We start from the raw sequence: 24,744 nt of genomic DNA, 5'->3' as shown, positions 1-24,744 counted from the left end.
GAAATAAAGAGCGTGGGTTGGCAGCATGAAGTCCACCAGACCAAATACAGTAACATTAGCAAATTTCCTTTCCTGCGTGTAACTGTACGTTACCAACTACAACTACAACTGTCACTTTCAAAGCTACCGTTTCTGATCCGTCTTTTTTATAGCCAAGCAACCCTGGTTGTTTGTGTGAGACTCTCAAAATTATAGAGAGAGACAAACATACACACACACACACACACACAAATTGAGAGAGAATGTGGCCTTTTAACAGAAAAGGGCCATCTGGGTTTTCATCTTCTTCCACAGCTGAAGATGTTACTCAAGGGGTTGATGGGACTGGTCTCACTGCTATTGTTACAGGTCCATGTTCTGTTTTTTTTTTCTTTAAATTTTGATGTAATAAAAAATATGGGTTTTGTTTTTTATTTGATAATTGTTAGGTGAAATAATTTTGAGAATTTGTTTTTCCTTGTTATGCATGAATGGATAGAGAGTGAATAAATTTTGTTGTATACTATGTGTCTTGGATTATTTATTGTGATAACTAGAGTATAACAAAGTTTCATTTGAGGATGTTATAAGTGCATGGTAGTTATCATTTATCAACAAATTCAGTTGCTTTTATGTTTTTGAAGTTAATTCTTCTCTCTTCCTTAATTGGTTTCAGGTAAGGGTCCATTTCTGTTAGGTGTGGTCAATTTTTAAAAGGTTTCAACAACAAAATTTAGTGTTTTTGATGAGGCACTGGGAATGGGGTCGGGGGGTTTGGCACGTGTTGATGAGTGAGTTTGGTACCAAGGATAAGAGTAGGGGGAGAGTATCTCTTTAAATATAGCACTTGGTTTGGTCAATTTTTAGAAGGTTTCAACAATGAAATTTGGCTAAAAGCCATGACTGAACATTGACTGTATGCCATGAAGTGCCACAAGTGATGAGTTTGGAGTTTGGTGTGTCTTGAGTTGAAAAGAAAGTAATGACCCATTGAAATCAGATTGCACATGGGAATTCCTTCTATTTTTTCTTTTAAAATAATCTTAGATTACTATGTCATGTTGGTTGGTGGAAGTTTTGACTAATCCTTAGCAAGGTTTTGTCAAGCTACCGTGTTAATATTTGCCTAATCATCAGTATATATCATCATCATCTCTCTCTCTCTCTCTCTCTCATACCAATGTGAACTTGAGTAAATCTGCACTGTTAATTAGATTATTTGGATGATTTTGAGCATCATGAATTGCATTACTTTTTTCCTCACCCTTTTTTTCCCAAACCGTTTGGGAAAGATGACAAATGCATCTATGTTTTCTTTTTTCTGATACTGAATATACCTTGTCTTTGTAGTCAATAATTAAACATTGGATTATATTTTTACTTAAGAATAAGTATGATTGTTGTTTATTTTTGGAAAAGGTTATTAGGAAAAGACATGTTTCCATGGTGGTATATGAGGATGATTATTTTTTGATAAATACTAGCTAAGAATAAAAACTTAAAAGTGTACCCCACCTTAAAATGAGACAAACTAAAAATGTACCAAAGCAGCTGAAATTAAGACCCATTAATTGAGACTGTATGAGGTTCCAAAAAATGAGAAAAATTACAGTTCCAATGGCAAAGAGACATGCCTCATGGCAAAAACAAGTAAGGTAGGACAAAGGGAGGACTCAAAAGGAAAAACCTAAAGAGAAACCCCCAAACCAAAAGAGGTGTTCTTGATTATGAACCTTGGCAAACCCAATTTACTGTTTGTGAAACAGCATACCTATAATAGGATTTTTCCGCCTTGCATAACTTTGAATTAAGGCAGACTTGTTGCTAACAAAGTAATTATATTGTTATAATGAATGAACAAAGTCAACCGGGGTTCCCTGCAGGATTTCATTCTGCTTTTCTAAGATAGCAATAGGAGCCATAGTTACTTGTTTGATCAGTTGATTACTTGTCTAGATAAATATATAAGAGTCCTAAGTTCTGAACTATTTAAATTAGTGGAATTGAAATCTATTTATGTGGTCTTTGACTTAATGAGAATTTTCTGTGAATGCTTGCTGTAGATTTTAGTTAACAGTTACACAAAAAAGTGCCAGCATTTTAACACATCATTTTAGATATATAATTATATATTTTCAAAAGCATCTGCTACATGCACTTAACTGTGTGCTTGCTGCTTGTGGACACCAATTACAGGAGCATCCAGTGGTATTGGCACTGAAACTACAAGGGTTCTTGCATTGCGTGGTGTCCATGTAATTATGGGGGTCAGGAATATGGTTGCTGGTAAAGATGCCAAAGAAGCAATAGTTAAGGAAATCCCTACAGCTAAAGTCGATGCCATGGAGTTAGATCTTAGTTCAAAGGCGTCTGTGAAGAAATTTGCATCAGATTTCAATTCATCTGGTCTTCCTCTGAACATCCTAATGTAAGATCAAAACTGAAGCTGTAATGGTAGCTGCTATTCCACATTTTGCTTGTACTAGCTTAGATGTGTCTTACTATTGCACTGATCACCCCCCTCCCCTCTCCCCTCTCCCCCCAAGCCCAAAACACAAAAAACCCCTCTTCTCCCCCCGACCCCAAGTCTACATCCTTGAAAATAGTTGTGTCTGTCTCTTAAGCATCCTTAGTTCAAGGTATTATACAAGAAGTATTAATTTTGTCTTCTTTGTTTTAAGTAACAATGCAGGAGTTATGGCAACACCATTCATGCTCTCCAAAGACAACATAGAACTACAGTTTGCAACGAATCACTTAGGTATGTTGCATTTATCACAGAATATTTTCTGTTAATTTAATGTTCTTAAGCAGCATTTAAAATCACCTCTGACTGAATCCAACCATCACCCCCTCACCCCCCCCCCCCCCCTCCCTCTGGTGAAAAATTCATTTGTCAGTCTAAGTTGTTTCCAATTTTGAAGTTTTGAGATACAATTTGGTAGTTCTTTAAGTTTGGAAATTTAATTAGAATAAAAAACAATCAAGAAAGCAAGATAACCTCCCCGGCCATAATTTTTTTGCACATAGAATCGGGTGACAGTTCATACATAACACATATATAGTCTATTTAGATGCATCAATTGAATAATATGGGAGCAGGCTAAATCCTTATTTTATCTTTTATGGTGCTTGCAGGTCATTTTCTTTTGACCAATCTTTTGTTGGAGAATATGAAAAAAACATCTCGTAAAAGTCGCAAAGAAGGAAGAATTGTCAATGTGTCCTCAGAGGCTCATAGGTTCTCATACCGTGAAGGAATCCGTTTTGATAAATTAAATGATAAATCTGGGTAATACTATTTAGCCATAACCTGAACTGTCATTTAATTCTACTTTATGATAGTATTCCATGACCATCAGCAAGTCAGCACTTTAGTGTGCTCAATTAGTTCCTTCGGAAAAAATTACAAGTGTGTCTCTGGTCTAAAAGCTGGTGCTCTTCATTTCTTACATCCTCCAAAGACCTGAAACTCCCAAATTTTGTGGTTGTAGCTCACTACAAGAGCCACTTATTAAGTTTCCAGAGATTTTCCTCATCATTTTCATTTTCATTTTCTAGGTACACAGCTGACCCCCAAGTTTGGAGAATATGGCTTTGTTATTGTTGTTGTTATTTTTTCATTTTCTAGATACATAATTTATTTTAAATTGATTGCTTTTATATGCTGCACATCTATCACATTGATATTATAGCCTAAAGACCATTTCTTATTGTTAGTCCCTTCAAAGTGAGGACTTAGGAGGGCTGATATGGTAAAAAAAATTTTATTAAGTGGCTGTTTTCGATATTTGAATTTGCACACATGCTCTTTACAGACTGAGATTTTTACCACGGTATCAGACAGTAGCCCTGCTTTGGTATTCTATCCTGCTTGACAAAATAGATCATGTATCATCAAGTCAATTATAACACTACCCAAAAATGAAGAGAAGCTTTTTTCCCCTTTAAGATTTGACACAGTTCATGACTTATCAAGCTTTTCCATCCATGATAGTAAGTCCAATTTCCGTGGATGCATTTGTTAACTAATTACCTAATCATAGCAGTCTTATTAATTGTTGGATCATCCTTATATGGTGTGAATCGAAGACATAATTGTTGGAGTTCAGGGTCTGATAAGTATGTTACCTTACATATCTAACAGTGTCAAAATGAGGATTTAAATAATGTGTTGTAGTCACATTGGATTTGACACCCATCTGTGTACTTCTGCACATTCTAGTTGATTGGTATATTTAAATTTTGTGTTTCATTATGAAGGTATATGTTGACAAGAGAATTTTCCATGAATTTGTGTGTTTGGGCTTGCTTAAGTACAGGTATAGCAGTTTTGCTGCATATGGCCAATCAAAGCTTTCCAATGTTTTGCATGCAAATGAGCTTGCGAGAACTATCAAGGTATATAAACTTCTCTGCAAATATCAGTGAAATAGATTATGTATTAACATTAAAAGAGTTCATGCAGGGCACTCTCTTAAAAATTTACTGAGTTTTAGGCAACTGTATAAGCTCAACATTATTGATTGCTATTATGTATGATCATTAGCTCACTCTAAGAAACATTATCTCACATGTTTTTCTTCTAAGGATCTCATGTTTTATTAGTATCCTGAATTATAAAATTCATTTTGAAATTTCTTTGTCATCTGATACATATTTCAGCTATAGCTTCTTATCTCTGCTATTCTCGATTCTTGCTAAGGCAACTGACTCTTGGTATAATGATCAAACATATTATTGGATTTCCCAATGGATTTATCTGTTCCCTGCTTCTAAGTGTAGAATGAACACTGAGAAGGTAGCAGGTTTTTTAACAATATAGCTACAACTCTATCAACTTATGCATTGGATAAAGTGCTTCAGTTATCCATTATTGTATTCTGAATGGTGAGCATATAATTTTTTTACAAGTCCTTTATTAGTTAGTGACTTAATGGTACCATGGTTCCATTCTTTATTAGTTTAGATAACCGTAAGCCTTTGAAGGGAAAGACCATAGTGAATTGTTAGGAAGACAAGGTGAGGGTTTATGTGGACCCCTTTTGTACCTTATATTTTGTCTGCAGTGTAAATCCTTGCTCTATGTAGAATGCAAGCCTTTTTTTTTTTCCCCATAAGTATTATGAACAATGCAAGCCTTTGATGACTAACAGGCTATGTGGCCCATAATTAATTTGAAAATGCTTCTTTTATCCAATGATTGTCTTCTGACTTCTGAGCATTTAATCATTTTTTGAAGCCTTTATTTAGTTACTAACTTAAGAGTATCATGTTTCATTCTTTGTTAATTGAGGTATCCACAAGTCTTTGAAGAGAATTACAATGGTGAACTGCAAGGGAAACTTCAAATTGACTGTCAAGAGTCTAGCATATTGTGTTTCAAAATTAATATATTCACCGTGCACTAGCAGCTTATGCTTTTTGAACAACTGGAATATATTTTGTGAAATGTTGCCAATTAGAAATGAACTTTCTGAAGTGAGATTTTTCTGAAGTTTTTTATTTGTTGAACCTTTTACCTACTCCTGCAGTTTAGACATGAACCTGCAACTCACTATTAACAAGTATAGATCACACCAATGTTATTCATATTCTCCATATCATTCATCATTGTCCAATTACCTGTCATAATTTATACACCCTTCCCATGGAAAAGGGAAAATGGTCCTTGACAGAGCATTGAGAATATCAGATTTACATATATTTTTCAGACATATAAATACACCTATACATACTAATCACCCTGTCCGTATGAAGGTAGTCATGTTAAAACAGAATCCATAATATTGTTGGTTGTTTCTTCGGCAGGATGATGGGGTGGAAATAACTGCAAATTCACTTCACCCAGGAGCAATTGCCACTAATCTTTTTCGTCAGAGCAACATTATGAATGGTACCTACTTTAATGAATGTTGTCCTAATTTTTATGTGTTTTTTGGTATTATTGGGCTGAAGATAGGTCACTTGCATTGAAAAATGTCAATGCAGGCATGTAGTATAGTAATATGTGGTGAAACTGGATAACATGGAACAAATTCTGTATTTTATTTCAATCCTACGGATATTTGCTTCTTTGACAAAACATGGCCATACATGTAAAACACATCTTGACATAGATTTGGAAATTATGCAGCAGTTCCTACATGTTTTCATGTATTGCCTTTTCTGTTGTCCTTGAAACCACTTTGCTAAAGATGTTTTTGTTGTTTGGGACACCAATTCTTGACTCCTTTTCATAAATGTAGAAGGTCTTGACATGGAGGTGTCCTACATTAGCATGTGTAGATTTGATATATCATACATGACTACTTTGGCTGATGAATTTGATGGAAATATCATGGATTTATGGCTATCTTTATTTTGATGCAGGTATTGTTAATACGCTTGGTAGATTTGTGCTTAAAAATGTTCAGCAGGTAAGCAGTATTTTAATTGGATCTGTTAGCTTAATCAATTAAGACATATGAATCTTGTGCACATCATGCAGAAACCACAATAAGGCGTTCACGTTGGCTTTAAATTTTTAATCAATTTTCTGTTGAATAAGTAATTGATTTTTTTTTTTTAAATCTTGAACCTTTTGCAGTTTCTTAATTTTGTCTATGGTGGATGCCAGTGAAGGAAAGGGGTTAATTGGGGGTGGGGGGGGGGGGGGGGGGTGGACATACTTTCTCTGTCCCTTATTTTTATTCTTCCATTTCATTTTAGGATGTCCCAAAATATGGTCCTCTTTGAAAAGTTAATGGCTTTCCCAACTTATCCTTTACGTATTATGAAAACCTGGAATACAAGATTTTTTTAAACTCAACAATCTTCTGTTTGTTGTACAAAATTGTTTATTCCTTGAAAGCAAAATATATTTATTCACAATGAACTTACTTTTCTTTCGAAGTTATGCCTCATAAAAATATAGTAACCTTATTGTGCAAGATGCCATTACCATTATAGTGAAACATGCCTTGTCTGATAATGTTAATTGCTCATGGTCTTAGTTTCCACCAGAATGAATAAAATTTTGAAGTCACTTCACAGATATTCTACTTCTGCATAGTTTTGGTAACTTTGAATAAGCATTCACTATCAATATGTACATATATTCTTGCTTCTGATTTTGATGTTTATGATCTCAAATATGATCATAGGGAGCTGCGACAACATGCTACGTGGCACTTCATCCTCAAGTCAAGGGGGTGAGTGGCGAGTACTTTTCGGACAGTAACCTATCCAAGGCAAGTACACAAGGTAGGGACAGCGAGTTGGCAAAGAAACTCTGGGATTTCAGCATGAACTTGATTAAATGATGTACCAGTATTCATCACAGATTGCTATTCTTCTTTACTAAGAATATATAGTTAAATAACCTATTTCAAGTACATTTGTCATGTCCTTGTATCTAAATTCTGAAAGAATTCTAGCAAAATGTATACTTAAGTTCTGATTTCATGCCAAATTAAGACATGAATATTGAAAGGTGTAGTAGCTGTGTTTAACTGTATGGTACTCACCATATATATTTTATTGGAGCGTGACAATTCTATGATCAAGCCAATAAATGATCTTTCTTTTTGAGGGTCAGATGTTGATTGGTGTTTTTCTTTTATATTAAACCAATTGGTGTTGTATAAATGTATTTATAGTTTATGCCGTTCTAGTTTATTTACGTCAAGAGTCTTGTAACTTAACTAGTTGACATCTTTTGATGTTTCTAACGAAGTCATCTTGGATTTAAATCTCTCATTCCCCAACTATTAAATTATTAAAAAAAAAAGTTTATTTACCTTAGAAACCCCCCAACCACAAGTCTTATATATATATTCCATAATTTTTTTTTTTTTGGAATAATTCAATATTTTATATTCCAACGGTTCAACGGAAAAGTTATGCTCCAAATGCAACCTACTCAACCAAGAAATGTACTAAAGCTAATGTGGATAGGGCATGGATCAAAGGTGAACATATGGGTGGGCCTGGTATGGTATACCTGGATGTAAATGGGACATTTCTTGCTGGATGGAAAAGATGGTGAGAAACGTCAAGCTTTTGAACCCTGAAAAATAAGGTGTGAAATGTTACAAAAGCAATGATAGTTACAACGATGGAGGGAGGATTTGAAATCTAAATGTCTTTATTAGAAATATCGGGAGGTGCTAACTAGTTGAGTTATAAGACTCTAGATAAAGTTATAAAAGCTTAACATAGCGGAAATAAGCAATCCAGGAATATTAAAAAAAATGGTTAGGAATTAGGCTTCTCTTGGTTTGTTATTGAAAAGGCAATGTTCAATTGAAGTGATTAATGGTGATTGTAAGGACACAATTTATGGCCCAAGCCCAAGATGTATGAGATCTTGGTCTGATGAACCCAGTACAATTAATTTGTAGAGAGTGGGTCAAAGAACTAGGCCGTAATGAGTTGGACAACGGCTAGTACTGGATTAAATGACAATCAAACACAAATAAGATGTTCTAATATCAATGGACTTTCAATTCGAGAAGGTCACACTTGTATAAATTGATCACAATTGGATACAAAGACAATTTAAATTGCTACAGTGTTCTCTTTCTATTTTTCCGATCTCTTTCTCATGGAGGGTCTCTTACATTATATAGTTCCCTTTGGACCATCTTGATCCTACACTTGTTGATCATTTGAGCCCTTACTTGAGTACCTGTTCCATTAGACACCCTCTTTGGCTTTCTGTGAGTTGTGGTAGCCAATGCAGCACTGTTCAGAGGACTTCTTCACATAAATGTGGCTAGAAAAGTAGCTGCAGTGCATTTAATGCAGTGGTAGCAGCTTTTCCTTAGATATTTTTAAGTTTCCTTCCTTCTCGTATGTTCATGAGGCACGTCCTTATCATTGGAACTTCCTAGAGAGTCATTCTAATTGTTAGAATAGATACTTAAGCTGCATTCATCATATCCGAGAAGGAGTTCCTCCTTGGACCACCTTCCATTCGTTCCTTACTCATAAGACTTCAAATTAGAATCCCTAACAACTATTTGTTCTTCCTCGAACCATTCTATGTCCTCAGAAAAAGTCCAAAGCCCAATATATGATCTTGAGCCCTTATCCCTATAGTGATAAACAGGAATTCTTTTTGACTTCACTATACATGAAAAGAGGAAAAAGGAGGACTTAAAGTTCTCATTTGTGCCGAGGATTGAGAAATCTTATAAGCTATAATGTTGTGGAATGATATAATTTCACTATTGTAGCTAGTAAAACATATTATGAGCGGTCAAATTACTAATGGAATGGACAACACGGCTAAAATAAAAATAGAATCAAATATGCATAATTAAAAGGAAAAATTTGAAAATTAAAAATGTTAAAATCAAAATAACTCAAAACTCTAAATAATAAAAAAATCAACTTAAATCAAAATTTAATTGAATTGTTTGGTCTCACATGTGAGTGTGACAATACAAGACCTTGGCAGATACCCAAACAAAAGAGAAATGCTATATAGTATATACACAAAAAATTTTGACTACATTTTTAACTTCTGTTGATGTGTTAAATTTGTACCGGTTCTCATTTGGGTCTACCGCTAATATCATTTTTTTTTTATTTACCATTAACCCACTTAAGTTTTATCAATTATTTTATTTATTTTGTGTGTTTATAGATTTCTCCAAACAAAATCGATGAATGAGGGCCTACAAGCCCAAAAAAAAAAAAAAAAAAAAAAATTTGCATTTGTGCATTTCCCCACGAAAATAAAACAAAATACAATCGGTTACTTTTCAGAGAGAGAGAGAGAGAGAGAGATGTGGTTGTTTAACAGAAAAGGGCCATCTGGGTTTTCAGCTTCTACTACAGCTGAGGAAGTTACAGAAGGGATTGATGGGACTGGTCTCACTGCCATTGTCACAGGTCATCTTTTCATCTTAGCAGAAAAAGGAAACAACAATAATGAGTCCAAAAAAAAGTGGGTTTTGTTTAAAGTTTTCGTTTTTCAGTGCGTTGTTGAGGTTCTTGTAGACTTTTTATTTTTATTTATTTATTTATTTGATTTTTCAGTGCATTGTTAAAGTTATTTCTGTTTGTGTGAGTGTCATTAATTTATTCACAGTTCCTGATATTAGCTAAGCTTGATGATCAATATGATTTCTTGGTTAGATTCAACAGCAAATTTCATGAATATTTGTGATGTTCAAGAGAGTTTGTGGCATGCTTACTCTTATGTATGCTCATATTATATGTGTTTTGGTCATGGACACAGTTTTGGTGTCCAGACATGGGAATAGTTGTCTTGTGGTGAACATGGCAAGCACCCCAAAATCTAGATTTGAGAAAATATTTATGTTGTGTGTGTGTGTGTGTGTGTGTTCATGTTCTAAATTTACTTCATTGAACATATACTCTAACATGTTTTCAATTTAGACTAGTAGAAGGCAGTATGCCAATATATTAGCAATTCAAACAACAATTTTGATAACGGTTGTTCGGCGTGCCCTTGAGCATAGACTCCTTATCTATTTGGGTGATCCCATTTGTATTCTAAAGATGTCCTTGGGTCCTTGGCGTTTTGGTAACACACACACACACACACATATTTGTGTCTTTATACATCATGGATCTTTACTGCATTGTGCTGTTTCAATTGACAATTGTGTGATAAGATGTCTAGCTTCTATATCTTCATATAAAGGGCATATGATGCATATTATTGCTAGTGAGCGAAGCCCATTTAAGTAACAGTTAGCCGGATGGGCATTGCTTTTTTATGAGCATTTGTGATACATCACTTTGTCATTTTGTGGTCCTGTCTTCGCAGGGGGATCAAGTGGTATTGGCACTGAAACTGCACGTGTTCTTGCCTTGTGTGGTGTCCATGTAGTTATGGGTGTTAGGAATATGACAGCTGGTAGGGAGGTCAAAGAAGCAATGGTCAAAGGAAACCCCACTGCTAAAATTGATGCTATGGAGTTAGATCTAAGTTCGATGGCATCAGTAAGAAAATTTGCTGAAGAGTTCAATTCCTCGGGTCTTCCACTAAGCATTCTCATGTAAGATGAATGGAAATAGGATCAGCTGCAATGTATTGTAATTTACATCCTCTTTTTAAATCTGTTTTTACATAGTTATATTATATATCAGCATTGATCTCTGTATTGTGTGTGTGTGTGTGTGTGTTTGTGTGAATACATGTGGAGGATAGACAGTTTACTGCATGTCATGCTTGGATTGGTAGAATCCCTGTTGAGCTTGGATAGAGGTCAAGCTATATCTGGATTCAGCTATTTCTGTTAAAGCTTAGTCGGTGTTGGTCTCATCACAGTTGAGACTGTTAGCTCAAACAGATTTTCTTTTTGTAAAACATCTAAACCTACTGACAAGTTTATCTGTTGACCATACAAAAAGATCTGTTACTCATTTAGAGAATAAAATCTAGTTCATGATCTTAGATTTGAGGAGGAAAAATGCATGTTAGTACTCATATGTGCAAGTCTGGTGTAATCATTTCTCTTACATGTTTTATTTGAGAATGGTGATTATAATTTATATATCATTAACATTAATTATTATGTCACTTTCCAACGCTTTTACCTTTCATTATAATTCCTAACAGATTCCATAGTGCATATTAACCTTTACCAGGAGTTTTGTACTTTATTTTGTTTAGTATAACTAGATCTGCAGAAAACTTTCTTCAACTGTTAGCAACCTGCAGATACCAAACCTGATGCTGCTTGAGCTTGGCTTCTGCCGAGACTGAGGTTAGATCTCAGGGTCGGGCTTAATTTGCATAGGATAGTGAACAAGCTAATTAGTGTGTGGAGTATGTGTAACTTGTTTGCTTACTAATTACCACTTCCTTCTCTCTTTCTGTCTACACATTCATGAATGTTTATGTGTATGCTCATATACATGTTATATATGCATATGCACATATATAGTCTCCAGCTTGCTTATTATTACTTATTAAATATCAATCCATTTTTTGTATGAAATAAATATTCAAATTGCGTAAAATTATCATAGTGATTTGTTTTCCTTGTAAGTAACAATGCAGGAGTCATGGCAACACCATTCATGCTTTCCAAAGATAACATCGAACTACAATTTGCAACAAACCACCTAGGTATGTTTCATTCTCTTATGCAATATTTTGTGTGAAATTAAATACATTTATTAAGTGGTAGCTTTCATCCTGTGCTACTGAGATGGAATTTTTTTGGACTTTCAACCATCACTGGTGATTGTTTAAGACTGAAAAAGTATTTAACTTTCAGTGCTTCCTTCTGAAACTTGATTCAGAAATGCTAGAGGCTTTTTTGACAGTTCCCTGAGATGGTTTCAAATGTAATGATACAGCTGAATTGCATATCATCTATTTCCTTTCATTCCGTCTCTTTTTGTTTTCTCAATGACAAGGAATGAAAAAAAAAGGAAAAAAAATCAACTGGGATAATTGGATCTGTAAAATGTTACTCTAAAGCGAATACAAGATAGACTGTGTTTTTTGCAGGTCATTTTCTTTTGACAAATCTATTGTTGGAGAAAATGAAAAAAACAGCACTTGAATCTGGCAGAGAAGGAAGGATTGTGAATGTCTCTTCACGCCGTCACCAATTTTCATATCGTGAAGGGATTTGGTTTGACAAAATCAATGATCCATCAGGGTAACACTGCAACTATTCTGAGGGAATCCTGGATATACTTTTAGGATATTGTTTTCCCTTTTTTCAGAATGCTAAGTTTGAGTTGTGTGCCATTGTGGTTGAGAAGTAGTCTGTCAACTATTTGCAGACTTCACATCTAGTATGCATTTCTCCCAAGAGGGTAACTGGTAAACTTGGCAAAATATTGTCAAGAAGCCACCCCTCCACTCAGCCTGTGGCCAATGAATCAGGCAAAAGAAGTAATGAACTTCAGACTTCTTATAATTTATTGAGATTCTGGGGGGCTGGGGGGGGGGGGGGTACTTCCTTTTACAGTCTCCCATATGAAGTAAAAATATGTATATATATAAAGAAGGGGGAGAGGCTTGGTGTTTCCATTTCAAGAGAGAAATAGGTCAATTTTGTGAGTATGCTCTGTGTTTGTTTTCATGAATTATTTGAGCTTATTATGAAGACATACAGATTGGAGTCAGTTGCAACTTGTTAGGTTTTTATTCTTAGTCTCTTTTTTCAGAAAATATTAATCAAGCCAGCTTTGTTTATCTACAGATATAACGGTTTATCTGCATATGGTCAATCAAAGCTTGCTAATATTCTGCATGCTAATGAACTTTCTAGACGGCTAAAGGTATTCCTTGTTCATGGATATCAATCAATGTGGAACAATATATTCTAATAATATAAAAATATCAGATAAACGATAACATTGTATAATGCCCAAAGAATCCCTATCACTTTCATACTGTAATTTTTGGGATGGCCTTTGCTCATAAGCAATAGTGGGAAAATGGAAATTTTGTTATTGAAAAAAAAAAGAGGGATGATAAGAGAATATACTTCCTCTAATGCACTTTCCAAATGCGGCTGAAACTGGCAACATGAAAGTTGGCTTGATGGGATATGTGGACCTTTTTGTCCCTATTACTTGTCACACAAATCAGTACCAATAAAGCTCATAGTTAAGTTGTAATGGTAAATACTGATACAGTACAAAGCAGGAAAATGGTAGTTCACGGTACAACTGTAATTTGCTATCATGTTTCTCCTAATAGGAAAATGGGGCAGAGATAACTGCAAATTCAGTGCATCCTGGAGCAGTTGCTACTGATCTTTTCCGTCATCAAAGCTTTGTCAGTGGTAATTGCTTTACTGTTTATGATGCTTTATAAACTTATAGTTTTCACATGAAAGAGATATATATTCCTCTGGTTTCTTTAAAACAACAGCTCATCGGTTGGAAAAATTATGTCATACAAAAGTACATACTAGTTGCATTGATTCAGGGATTTCAACTGTTAATGTTAGGTACATCTAATATGTCTCCATGGTTTCATTTTCTGTATTACTCCTGTACAGGATTTAGTACTACCCTAATGGAAAATGATAAATTTGCCAAAAAATTAAAGTGTTAAATTGGCCAAACCATCCTCAACTATGGATCTCATCTTTACAAAGGCCAAAGTCCTCATATCGAATTGTAAATAATGATGCCCAAATGCAGAAGTGAAATTTCTGGTCACATGATGCTTTTGAAGTAGCTTTTTTTGAGGTGTATGAAATGCTGGGACATGTTTGAAGAAGATTAAAATAAAGTTCTGTAAAATTAGAAAATACAATGAAGGCTAAATGAAAATTCACCTAAAGACATATGTGTGTCACTTCATATTTAGGCTTTTTCTACATTTTAACAAATAATCTCTATATGCACGTCTAGTATTCTTTTTGCTCACAATTTTGGGTTGATTGTGCAAGGGATAAATGGAAAGCATAATTAGGGTGAAACAATATATTTATTTTTAAAGCACAAGATTACAAATTGCAAAAACACCATAATTTAATCCATCTCAGACGAAAATTCACCTAAGCTTGATATTAATCCTTAGTAGAATCTATGCTATAATTAAATGCACAACACTTTTTCTTCTTTTGCATCATTTAACGAAAGTTGTTTGAGTTTGTCATTTGATGGTTTCTCATTTCGGTTTGGCGCAGGTCTGATTGGTCTTCTTGGTAAATATATGATTAAAAATGTTCAACAGGTAATTTTGTACTTTACAAATATAAGAAAAGTCGTTGTAGCGTTGTATTTTTAGATGCGTATTCCTGTGGTTATTAAATCTACAAAATTGATTTTTTTTTCCCTTTTTTGTTGGAGATGAGATGTACTGGTAAAAGAAACTATTGCAGTTGGATTTTTTTCCCTGTTTTATTTGAAGTTAAATACTTTGATTTCAACCAAAAGGTGAATGTTACAATCAAAATTTTCTGTCCTTTGCAATTAATCTGTCACACATGCAAATTCAATCAGGATGGGTGGATTAATGCTTGAATTATGATGTGAGTTTCTCCTTATCGTTGATATGATTTGGTATAGGGGGCAGCAACAACATGTTATGTGGCATTGCATCCACAAGTTAAAGGGGTTAGTGGCCACTATTTTGCAGACAGTAACAAAGTTGAAGCAAGCCCTCAAGCTAATGATTCTGAGCTGGCGAAGAAACTCTGGAATTTCAGCTTGAATATGATTGACAGATGTACTCCTGTTTCATAGAGTTTATATACCGTTTGATTTATAATTTATGTATTAAAAATTCACACTATCTTGTGTTTTCTACTCACTTAAGAGAGAAATATATACGCTGTAATATATTTGTGAATTTGGAAGACCTATTTATCATTGTAAATTTGTAAGTCATTGTGACTTACAAAGGAAACCCTGTGTGGCTTTTCAGGGCAAAGGGGAACCACCCGGGTTCTTTTTTCCTCCGATGAATAAACCACTGTTCTGTAGGGATATGGATCCTCTTCATTTGAAATGAATTAATTTGATGGGTCAGATAAAATATTACAAATCATAGGTGTATTCATGTGGTTTACAAATAATATGGATATTTGATTTATTTGGAAAATGATATGTTACTAGTAATCATATGAGAATTGACGCAATTTGCAATGTTATATGTTATCTTGGATTAGGATTAGAATTTACTCAATTTAGAACTGCATATCTTGACAGAAAATTCAAATATTCTCTATGAAACCACTGTTCTGTAGGGATATGGATCCTCTTCATTTGAAATGAATTAATTTGATAGTTCAGATAAAATATTACAAATCATAGGTGTATTCATGTGGTTTACAAATAATATGGATATTTGATTTATTTGGAAAATGATATGTTACTAGTAATCATATGAGAATTGACGCAATTTGCAATGTTATATGTTATCTTGGATTAGGATTAGAATTTACTCATTTTAGAACTGCATATCTTGACAGAAAATTCAAATATTCTCTATGAAAGTTACAAACTGAAAAATAAATCTTTGCGATATCATTTTTCCCCATTGCAGCGTGATATTTTGAAATAATGATGACAAGCCCATGCAAAATTGCAGTGCCAGAAAATTATAGGACAATAGAAGTATACTTCTTCAATAAGACGAAGTGGAGAGTACATACAAGAGATCATGTAACAAAGTATACAAGGACAGTTAACTGAGCCGGCATAAACCGTTCTAGGAAACAGAAATGCACAGGCTCGACGAATCCTCGACAGTTAGATTAACAATTTGTACCACAATTCAGTTTCCATCTTCTCTGTACAGCAGTTTCAATTTCAGAACACCCCCTCCTCACCCCCCACCCCCAACAAAAAGAAAAAAAAAAGTGCCAAAGCTAATAATTGCACCAACCCAATCTCTATTTTCTTCTATATGATCTTGACAACATATACAGTGCTTACTGCCGTGAGTTTTTTGTGTTAAAAGAACCGCCATGCATTGGATCACCAGAAGTCATCTTCCTCAAGACAAAATTGAACTCTTTTCGTTCCTCAACCCAGTCAAGCATTAGATGACAATATATGCACTCAAGTCAATGCCACATCATATCATAAAAGGTTATGAATGACAACTAGTGACTTGTTTGCTAGGAAGCGAGCTCCAAATGTAATAATTGGTCTAGCCACCAGCACCAGTTTCTTCATATAGCTTGGCTTGGTTTTCATTCAAGGATCTGAATGCCATAAGCTGAATGCTATGCCATTCAAAACACTTTCCCTCCTGCCACTTCATTTTCCTATAGATCCAACCTTATTCCAGGGATTCTTTCACTTAGGGTCCTTATTGTACAAATTAGCTTCCTTAGCAGTTAGAATGGCGAATATAATTGATCCTATGAACCAAAAAGACAGTAACAGACTTGAGAGCCTGCTCTGACAAGTGGAGATGCATGATTATGAATCAAGTTAGATACCATTTGTGCGGCTGGGCAAAGAAGATCTGGGACTTAGATCCAAAACATTATCCCTCAAGAGCTGCCTAGATACACGATCGGCCAAGACTGACTGTCCATCATACAATTCTCCATGAGCAGGCCTTCCGAACTGCTTTCCCAAAACATCATTGTCACTGGGCACCAGTTCTGTGAAGATGTGAGACCCTGGTTGCATCCCTCTAAAAATGTCAGGATTTGAATCATGATAGGAGGGGCCATTGACATAGGGCCCATTTCGGAGGTTGGGCATGCTTCCAAAACCCTCTTGCAAGTATACTGACTGTTTCATGTGATTAAATGGAATGGCACCAAAGCCACCTGTGAGAGGCGTGGATGAGCCTGAAGTGGTCCGTGGGCTAGATATCGGAGAAGGAGACATTCTTCCATTTAGGTGTTGTGGCGACCTTGAGTGCAGAAGAGGGCTTCCAATGGGTGAGACAGGGCATGATATGTTCCTTGGAATATGGATCTCACTGGAGATAAGGAAAATTAAATCAGATAAAAAGATTATTATTATTGTTGTTGTTGGAGGTCAGGAGGTACACGATGATCATCATTATTAGGGGGTGTGTGTGTGTGTGTGTATGAGAGAGAGAGAGAGAGAGAGAGAGAGAGAGACCTAGCATGAGGACCAGTTCTTGAAATTCTAGACGAGTGAAATGCAAGTCTATCAGAATCCAAGGTGGAAGGATTTCTTGCTTGCCCCATGCCCTGAAAAATTATCAGGAAGTCACAAATAAAACAGACATAACAAGCCACTTCTTTTAGATCCACACAAGGACATCAATTTAAAAATAAAATCCAATGTCATAATATACCAAGGCTGGGCAATTGTGAAAGCTTAACCTAGGACATACACCATTCACATACAGAGACACTCGAACTGCAGGCACAAAGACCAAATATCAACCATAGTTTTATGATTTATCTAAGCATGCAATTACATTTGTGTCCATAACAGTGTCATCACTCAACTCCACGCCTTACTAAGATGTTCTTGGATGAGCCGGACTCAATTTTTTGTCTGATCAATTCTTTTTGGAACATATTTATAGTATAATTATGAGCTATTTTAGTTATGCTCTCTACTAAAAATGTTCTTTTAGTATCTCAATTGTATGTTCAAAATCCTCCAAATGTACATACAAATTTTCACCAATTCTCTTTGTTTTTCTTTTCTGTACAATGAGCTGACGATGCCTGTCAGGTTTTTTTTTTTGCTTCCTTTTTAATCCAACATTTTACCTTACACCCACATATATTCTACTCATTGCACTACTTATTTGATCTGATAGTGGTGCGGCTAATACACCTTAAGAGTCCTAGAAGAGAATTATTTAAATTTCACATGTATCTTGATTGCCCACCAAACGAATTCGAGTTCCCTTGAGTTTAGGATGGATGCCACCTAACTAGAGTTTTTTATCTTGTAGGAGTTTTGAACTCTTAATTTCTTCTAACTGAGGTCGCCATTGCCTATATAATACGTCTGTCCTTCAGAAATCCAACTTTTCATCCTAACAGCTGATTAGCTTAGAACTCCTAAAGAAAATTAGCCTACTAGCTCTATTCTTATAAGTAAAATCCTCTATTTAATCTCTCTCTCTGTGATACTTGGGCTAACAAAATCTGCCTTATGCAATCTCTTATGGCTATAGCCAGAAGATCTCTATGAAGTTTCTCACCTGATACTGGTTGAACTGTGCTAATCTGACTTGAATGAAACCAAGATTTTGAAAAGGTTCTCAATTCCATCTTGCTTAGAAGACAAATCTAACAGTCTCAAAAATCAGGAAAAATAAGTTTTATGACCTTCCATTTCCAAGTATTGACATATGCTGTTCACGAGAATTCTACATAAATTCCTGATATTATTTTCTAAGCCAACCTCCTCTCACAACATGTATAAAGCACTCAAATGCCAAACTTTAGCAGATTAAAATAAGAAAGATTTAAAGTAACACAATCCATTTGATTTCTTACTACCTTACACTACTGATTAGCCAAGTTCTTAGTTCATACACATTCAGGATGCATAGACATCTGGCAGTCACACAACTTGATACAACACAATATACACATTAAAGAAGAAGATTAAAATCCATTAATCCACTATACAATAATTCACATATTGAAATTGTATCAAAGACATCCATTAGCTTTTAAGGTAAAAATAAATTTCATACCAGAGCCTTCACTCCGTTTGTAACCACTGCAGTCATATCTGAAGACTCAGGGCCCACAATAGGTCTTTCCAATGGTGCAGCATTTTTCACAAAAGGGTGCTCCAAAAGCTTAGCAGCAGTTGGACGACTCATTGGATTTCGTTGCAAACATTGCCTAACAAAATCCTTCCCATCTTCTGAGAGGTGATCTGGAATTGCTGGGAGTTCCTTGCTATTCCCAATCTTAAACATGGCAGCAACCTTCAGAGCATAACACGCAAATATCAGACAGAATCTAACAACATTCAATGATGTGTGCTTCCAATATATGAGAGAGTGGTCAACTACATGAACCTTGACTGAATACAATATTTAAGTAAGAGCGTTTGGGGTGAAAAGAGAGGAGACCCGGGGAAAGGGGGGGGGGGGGGGTTGTTAAAGTTTCTTTCTACTTTTCTAAATCACTGACCCCTTCATATTGGCTCCAAGGTGGTTTTGTTGTAGCCATTTCCAATACAGTGCACCCAAGACTCCAGATATCCACAGCAAGGTTGTAACCATTTTGATTCTTAAAAACCTGGGAAACCAATGAAAGAGAATTGAGTTCTACCATTAAGAAACATGTACTGAGGAAATCATGCTAAAACGAGAATCATTCTGACCTCAGGTGCCATCCAGTAAGGGCTCCCCTTGAATGATAGTGGACAAGACTGCCCAGTGATCTGCAAAGCATAAACAAAATAAGTTCGACAAGCAGGCTTGATCATGCAGTCTGGGAAAGATAACAATTTTTTTTTTGGGGGGGGGGGGGGGGTGGATGACTTGGTTCACATGAAACGTCATTTAGCGTTGCAATGCTGTACGTTTTGAAGGTAGTGATTGTTTAAGCATGATTACTATTTTTATGATAATTCCAATTTATTATTTTCAGGTGCATCTTCTTTTACTAAATTCTCACTTCAAATCCAAATTGATTATGGCTACACTTACATGCTTGGCCATCCCAAAGTCTGCCAGCTTCACACGGCCAGCTGGGTCAACTAGTATATTTGCTCCCTTAATATCCCTGCACAGGAAATCCAGTTTAATAAGATAAACAATGTGTAAAGTTTGCAAATAAACAACTATAGTAGCAGAAAATTTTATATTTCAAATCACTATACTCAGATATTAGGAAACTCAATTCACCTGTGGAGAGTATTTTTAGTATGTAGGTATGCAAGCCCTGACAAGATTTGTTGAGTATAACTACGAATTGCTAGTTCACCGAATTGTCCATAGTCTTGGAGAAGTTTATAAATGGAGCCACCAGATACATACTCAAGGTATATATAAAGTTTGTCATCTACCTGTTCAAGGAGTTTTTAAAAATTTAGTATACTACAATAAGTTGAATTGACAATTAAAAATATGCATTGCAAATGATATGGCATTGGCCACACCAATATATGGTAGTGTGCAATTAGGTTATTCAAAGTACCAAAAACAGGTTAGTTCCCACAAGTTTTTGAGACTTGGTAACCACCATAGGAAAATTCTATTTAAAACTTCTTCTTTAGAGTGAGCATCATTTAAGGCATGGACTGTTTCCAGATTTCAAAACCATAAGATACAATAAATACAAAGAAAAAAAAAGAGGAAATCTTGTAGTTATAAAGAATGCTTAGCACATTAGCTGTAGGTTTGCAGACATAAAACATAAAACTTACTGTTTCAGACCCATAATACTGCACAATGTTTGGATGTTGTAAACGACTTAATAAAGCAATTTCCTGCCAAAATAGAACAGAAGAACTCCTTTCAACCAAAACAACAAGCAACTAAATGACTTATTTGGACAGTTATCTAATGGGGATCAACTTACCTGCATTAATTGCTTAGCACTTTCCTTAGACTTTGCATCGTCTGAAAATAATGTGACCTCCTTCATTGCACACATATCACCATTTTCACTAAACCAATCAAGGTTACAAATTAGACATGACCAACAATTGGAAAAATAAAAAGGGATTAGGATATTGCACCAGATATGCATAAACAATATTAATCATATTTGATACGGTAAATAAGCATTGATGCAATTAATAAGCAAGACTAACATCAAAATTATCTATTCATTACACTCCCATGATAAAATTGAAAAAACAAGGATCAATCACTCATATTTTATATAACTTTATTTTATACTTTTTATTAGTAGACAGGTCAATGTAGGTATCATTGAGAGCCGAAAGACATCTGCAACAAGAACACTGGCTTTCTGAGATGCTTTTTTTTTGTTATCAGATCATCTAAACATGAGTATTATACATTTGTGTAACTGAGTAAAAGTGTACAGATAGTGGATTCAGAATTTTGCTTTTAGAGTATATACCTGTTAAAGCCAACATAAACAAGCCCAAAAGAACCTGTACCCAGCAGCTTCCCCTTTTTCCAGCGTGAGCCAGGGCTTGGTGGATTATCTGCCCTTCCTGGACTTCGTGGCACAGAGGGAGATGTTGCGGCTGAATTTGAATGAGAAAAGGGAGAAGAATTTACAATTGTTATAGGAGGAAGGGGTAAGCGGTGACTCTGTTGTTTCCCATCATCGGGCCAGCTTGTCTGTGACTCCAGGGGTGTCCCTCCTGCTCGAGGATGAATGGGTGTGACAGCACCACTTTGAATTCTGGAGCTTGGACCAGGGCTAGTCATTCGTGGACTTGGTACTGGAGAATACTCAGGGCTACCCCTGCTTTGTTGCCAAAAAATCTGTCCTGATACATCCCCCCCCATTGAATTATGCCCAGAATTGTGACCTGAACCCGGACTAGAGCACTGCCCAGATCCAACAAAAGTGACATCTTGATAAGTCTTCCCAGTCCAGAAAGCAGAGTTCGGAGCTTGTTCAGTGCCAAATGCCCTCAGCGGACTTCTGGAAGGACTTGACATGGAGCTGTCTGGAGCACTGCAGAAAGCACCATTATAAGGAACCAGTAGATTCGGCACATGATTGCCTAAAGGCCTTCGTTTAGGTGATGTAGGGGACGTATGATTGCAGAATGAAAGGTTAGGAGGTTTTTTCCGTTCCCTTGGGTTTGTTTGGGCAACGGTAGAGGATTGATCCCTGAGCTTCAAACTTCAGCAAATATTCAATAAATTTGTCAGGGATGTGTAAAAAAGATTGATAGCAGTTAAGCACAAAGAGAAGCCATAGAAACCATATTTGAACAAGAAAATATCAGTACAGAAAGTGTTAAAGTGAATGTTAGATGTGAACACACCTGGAAGGGCTGCCAGCAGTAGTTCTGGTCCCAGTGTCATAATCAGTTGCTTGAGGACTACGGTGATGTGAGTCAGCTGGATCATCACTTTCAATGCTACAATCACTAGAAACTGAAGCAGTGACAATATCCCCATCTAAATCTGTAGGATTTGGCCTGCCACGAATGCATCCAGGTATTGGAAGAGGCGATGGCTTGGAGCCTTTTTCCAAACTGGGTTTCGTTGATATACCAATTTCAGAATCTATACGGACTACATTTGCAGGGCGTACACCAGGAAGTGGAAGTGGTTGAGCATTATTTCTTTCAGCAAAACTTTGACACCTTGCCACATGTTTGGAAGGAGAAGGTGATCTTGATTCTTGGGGGGATCGGGACCCCTTCTCTGAAACTGTGTCACTGCAATGTCTTCGAGACCCTCCTGATCTACTGTCTACTTTACCTTCAGATGGACCCTTAAATTTTCTTTGTAATACGTCAATGAAACTTTCCTTGTTTGGTTTCTTCTTCGCTTCTTTGGATGTTGACCTCGCCCACCATGAAGGCATATTTTGTTACTTTATATTAGAAGTTTACCAAATTAGCAAGGAAGATTTCTAAATAAAATCCATTTTCCAGTATCAAGATTGATCACATAACATCTATACATGATGTAATAACCACATACAACTATACAATTCTGAGACCAATGAAAGGTTCAATTCTCTAGTCCAACAATGACCTTCACCACAAAGGAGCTTAGGGAGAACCAAAACTACCTAGTCTAGAATTGAACAAGGTTCACAATTAGTAGCACATAATTGGAGCCTGCAGGAAGAGAAGCCACATCTTAGTTTTGGAAACAGACTCGGTACTGTGTTCAATGATCAACAAAGCTATGTAACTTTGTAAATCATGCACAAATTAACATGCATGAAGGAAATATATAGAAGAATCTGCTTAAATAAGTGTACATATAAATAAAATAAAATAAAATAAAATAAAAAAATCTTCAAAACAAGATTAAATGCGTGTAAAATTCCCATTCAGTATTGTGTGTCAAGTGGATGTTCAGAAATGATTGTGTGTATCTAACAAGTATGCTACAACGAAACTGAAACTATTGAATAATTTGTTAGTATCTCAATATAGACAGCTCCGGCACCCAGACACACTTGTGCAACCAACAAACACACTCCATATCATGTCACATTCGTATAAACAACATATTATAAGCCAAAACTTGGCCACTGATCTTCAATTTACCTAGGTTTTGGATCACACAAATAGCACCCAAAAGCGCCAAAACTGATGGGTTTTGACTTTTCACAACTTTGCATCTATTTTACAACTAAAATACACAGGATATCAGCATCTACTGCCTCAATTGAAGCAAAATCATAAATTTTCTCCATATACATACCCCAAATTCATTTTCCTACAATTTATCTGCCAATTCAACTTCTGAACTTCACATACGCACCTCAATAGATATGTTTCAGTTTCACTAGCATAAACCAGCTAAAAAACTCAATTCATATCCAATCCAAAAAGCATTTATGCTCCACTTCCCAATAGAATATACAGAACAAAGCAAATAACACATTCAAATTTCCAATTTTGATCAATTGGGTCTCCAGAAAAACGAAAAACCCACTCTACTGAAAGTCACTGACCCACCAATTTCACCTCTATTCCATAAACCCAGAATACAAAACAACATTAAAAAAAAAAATTCACTCTTTCCCCAATTTTCTTGGAAACCAAACTAGTATCACCATCTCAAATTACTCAGAAACATTACCACTTAGCACAGATCTACTAATAAACTTCCAAAAAAAAAAAACTGAAAACCCAACTAAATTAACTAACTTTGAGAAACATAATCTACTAAATTTTGATAAGAGAAACAAAATTCAAACTTACTATATATACTCCAAGCAGTGAATCTGCGCTAAACCCAAGTGGGTATTTTAGCTAAAAAAAATATCTGAATGATACAAGTTCCTTCAATCCTTCAGTAATTGCAGGAGCTTTACACCATAAATATAGAAAACCCTAGGTATCTGAAATGGAAAAAAAAAATTTTTAATTTATTTTTTTTGTTGGGATTTGGATGGAATTTTCTTTAGTTGAAAGCTTATGAAAGAGATCGCGTAAAGAGTCTAAAGACAGAGAGAGAGAGAGAGAGAGAGAGTATGTAAACATAACTACGTAATGTCTTAGCTCAGCTTAAGACACGGTGTCTTTGTCTGGGAGAAGCATTTTTATTTTATTTTAGTATTATTAATATTTTAAGCATGAAATATTTAATGATATTTATAATTGATGATATTAATTATTACTAGTATTTATTTTTACTGTTCTTGTCATATATATATATATATATATATATTTTTTTTTTCTTTTATTCCCATATATGTAATGTAACTGTAGATTCTGTATTGT

The 24,744-nt window shown here is 35.4% G+C and overlaps 3 protein-coding genes across 5 annotated transcripts; 2 read left to right on the top strand and 1 right to left on the bottom strand.

Annotated features, from left to right (window-relative positions):
- The first annotated feature begins 89 nt into the window (after positions 1-89).
- On the top strand, positions 90-7,557 carry LOC126698165 (short-chain dehydrogenase TIC 32, chloroplastic-like). The gene is made up of 8 exons (XM_050395183.1): positions 90-348; positions 2,176-2,407; positions 2,661-2,740; positions 3,118-3,271; positions 4,302-4,380; positions 5,791-5,875; positions 6,352-6,398; positions 7,125-7,557. Exons 1-8 carry the CDS (start codon positions 243-245, stop codon positions 7,281-7,283), a joined length of 942 nt encoding a protein of 313 aa, XP_050251140.1. The 5' UTR covers positions 90-242; the 3' UTR covers positions 7,284-7,557.
- Positions 7,558-9,685: 2,128 nt separating this feature from the next.
- On the top strand, positions 9,686-15,408 carry LOC126698164 (short-chain dehydrogenase TIC 32, chloroplastic-like). 3 transcript variants are annotated; one of them, XM_050395181.1, is made up of 8 exons: positions 9,686-9,861; positions 10,766-10,997; positions 11,994-12,073; positions 12,461-12,614; positions 13,164-13,242; positions 13,667-13,751; positions 14,607-14,653; positions 14,923-15,123. In XM_050395181.1, exons 1-8 carry the CDS (start codon positions 9,756-9,758, stop codon positions 14,941-14,943), a joined length of 804 nt encoding a protein of 267 aa, XP_050251138.1. In that variant the 5' UTR covers positions 9,686-9,755; the 3' UTR covers positions 14,944-15,123. The 3 variants fall into 3 exon arrangements, with proteins under 3 accessions (XP_050251138.1, XP_050251137.1, XP_050251139.1); XM_050395180.1 differs by having other exon boundaries at positions 9,690-9,861; positions 14,989-15,408; XM_050395182.1 differs by having other exon boundaries at positions 9,769-9,916; positions 14,989-15,408.
- Positions 15,409-16,022: 614 nt separating this feature from the next.
- Positions 16,023-24,492, bottom strand: LOC126698163 (mitogen-activated protein kinase kinase kinase YODA-like). Its single transcript, XM_050395179.1, has 12 exons — positions 24,223-24,492; positions 22,318-23,124; positions 21,432-22,172; positions 20,922-21,009; positions 20,767-20,829; positions 20,246-20,406; positions 20,048-20,123; positions 19,720-19,779; positions 19,527-19,634; positions 19,079-19,318; positions 17,512-17,603; positions 16,023-17,365 (listed from the first exon to the last, which is right to left on the bottom strand). Exons 2-12 carry the CDS (start codon positions 22,863-22,865, stop codon positions 16,864-16,866), a joined length of 2,679 nt encoding a protein of 892 aa, XP_050251136.1. The 5' UTR covers positions 22,866-23,124; positions 24,223-24,492; the 3' UTR covers positions 16,023-16,863.
- Between the last annotated feature and the right edge of the window lie 252 nt (positions 24,493-24,744).

Source organism: Quercus robur, chromosome 9 (genome assembly GCF_932294415.1).
Source record: "Quercus robur chromosome 9, dhQueRobu3.1, whole genome shotgun sequence".
Lineage (NCBI taxonomy): Eukaryota > Viridiplantae > Streptophyta > Magnoliopsida > Fagales > Fagaceae > Quercus > Quercus robur.
This window is presented reverse-complemented; position numbering and strand designations above follow the sequence as displayed.

Coding starts and splice junctions, on each gene's coding strand:
- LOC126698165 (XM_050395183.1), top strand. CDS start 243: ATGTGGCCTTTTAACAGAAAAGGGCCATCTGGGTTTTCATCTTCTTCC. Junction 2,741..3,117: donor GTTTGCAACGAATCACTTAG/GTATGTTGCATT, acceptor TGGTGCTTGCAG/GTCATTTTCTTTTGACCAAT. Junction 4,381..5,790: donor AGCTTGCGAGAACTATCAAG/GTATATAAACTT, acceptor TTTCTTCGGCAG/GATGATGGGGTGGAAATAAC.
- LOC126698164 (XM_050395180.1), top strand. CDS start 9,756: ATGTGGTTGTTTAACAGAAAAGGGCCATCTGGGTTTTCAGCTTCTACT. Junction 12,074..12,460: donor ATTTGCAACAAACCACCTAG/GTATGTTTCATT, acceptor TGTTTTTTGCAG/GTCATTTTCTTTTGACAAAT. Junction 13,243..13,666: donor AACTTTCTAGACGGCTAAAG/GTATTCCTTGTT, acceptor TTCTCCTAATAG/GAAAATGGGGCAGAGATAAC.
- LOC126698163 (XM_050395179.1), bottom strand. CDS start 22,865: ATGCCTTCATGGTGGGCGAGGTCAACATCCAAAGAAGCGAAGAAGAAA. Junction 17,604..19,078: donor CAAACGGAGTGAAGGCTCTG/GTATGAAATTTA, acceptor ATAATTTTTCAG/GGCATGGGGCAAGCAAGAAA. Junction 17,366..17,511: donor AGAACTGGTCCTCATGCTAG/GTCTCTCTCTCT, acceptor CCTTATCTCCAG/TGAGATCCATATTCCAAGGA.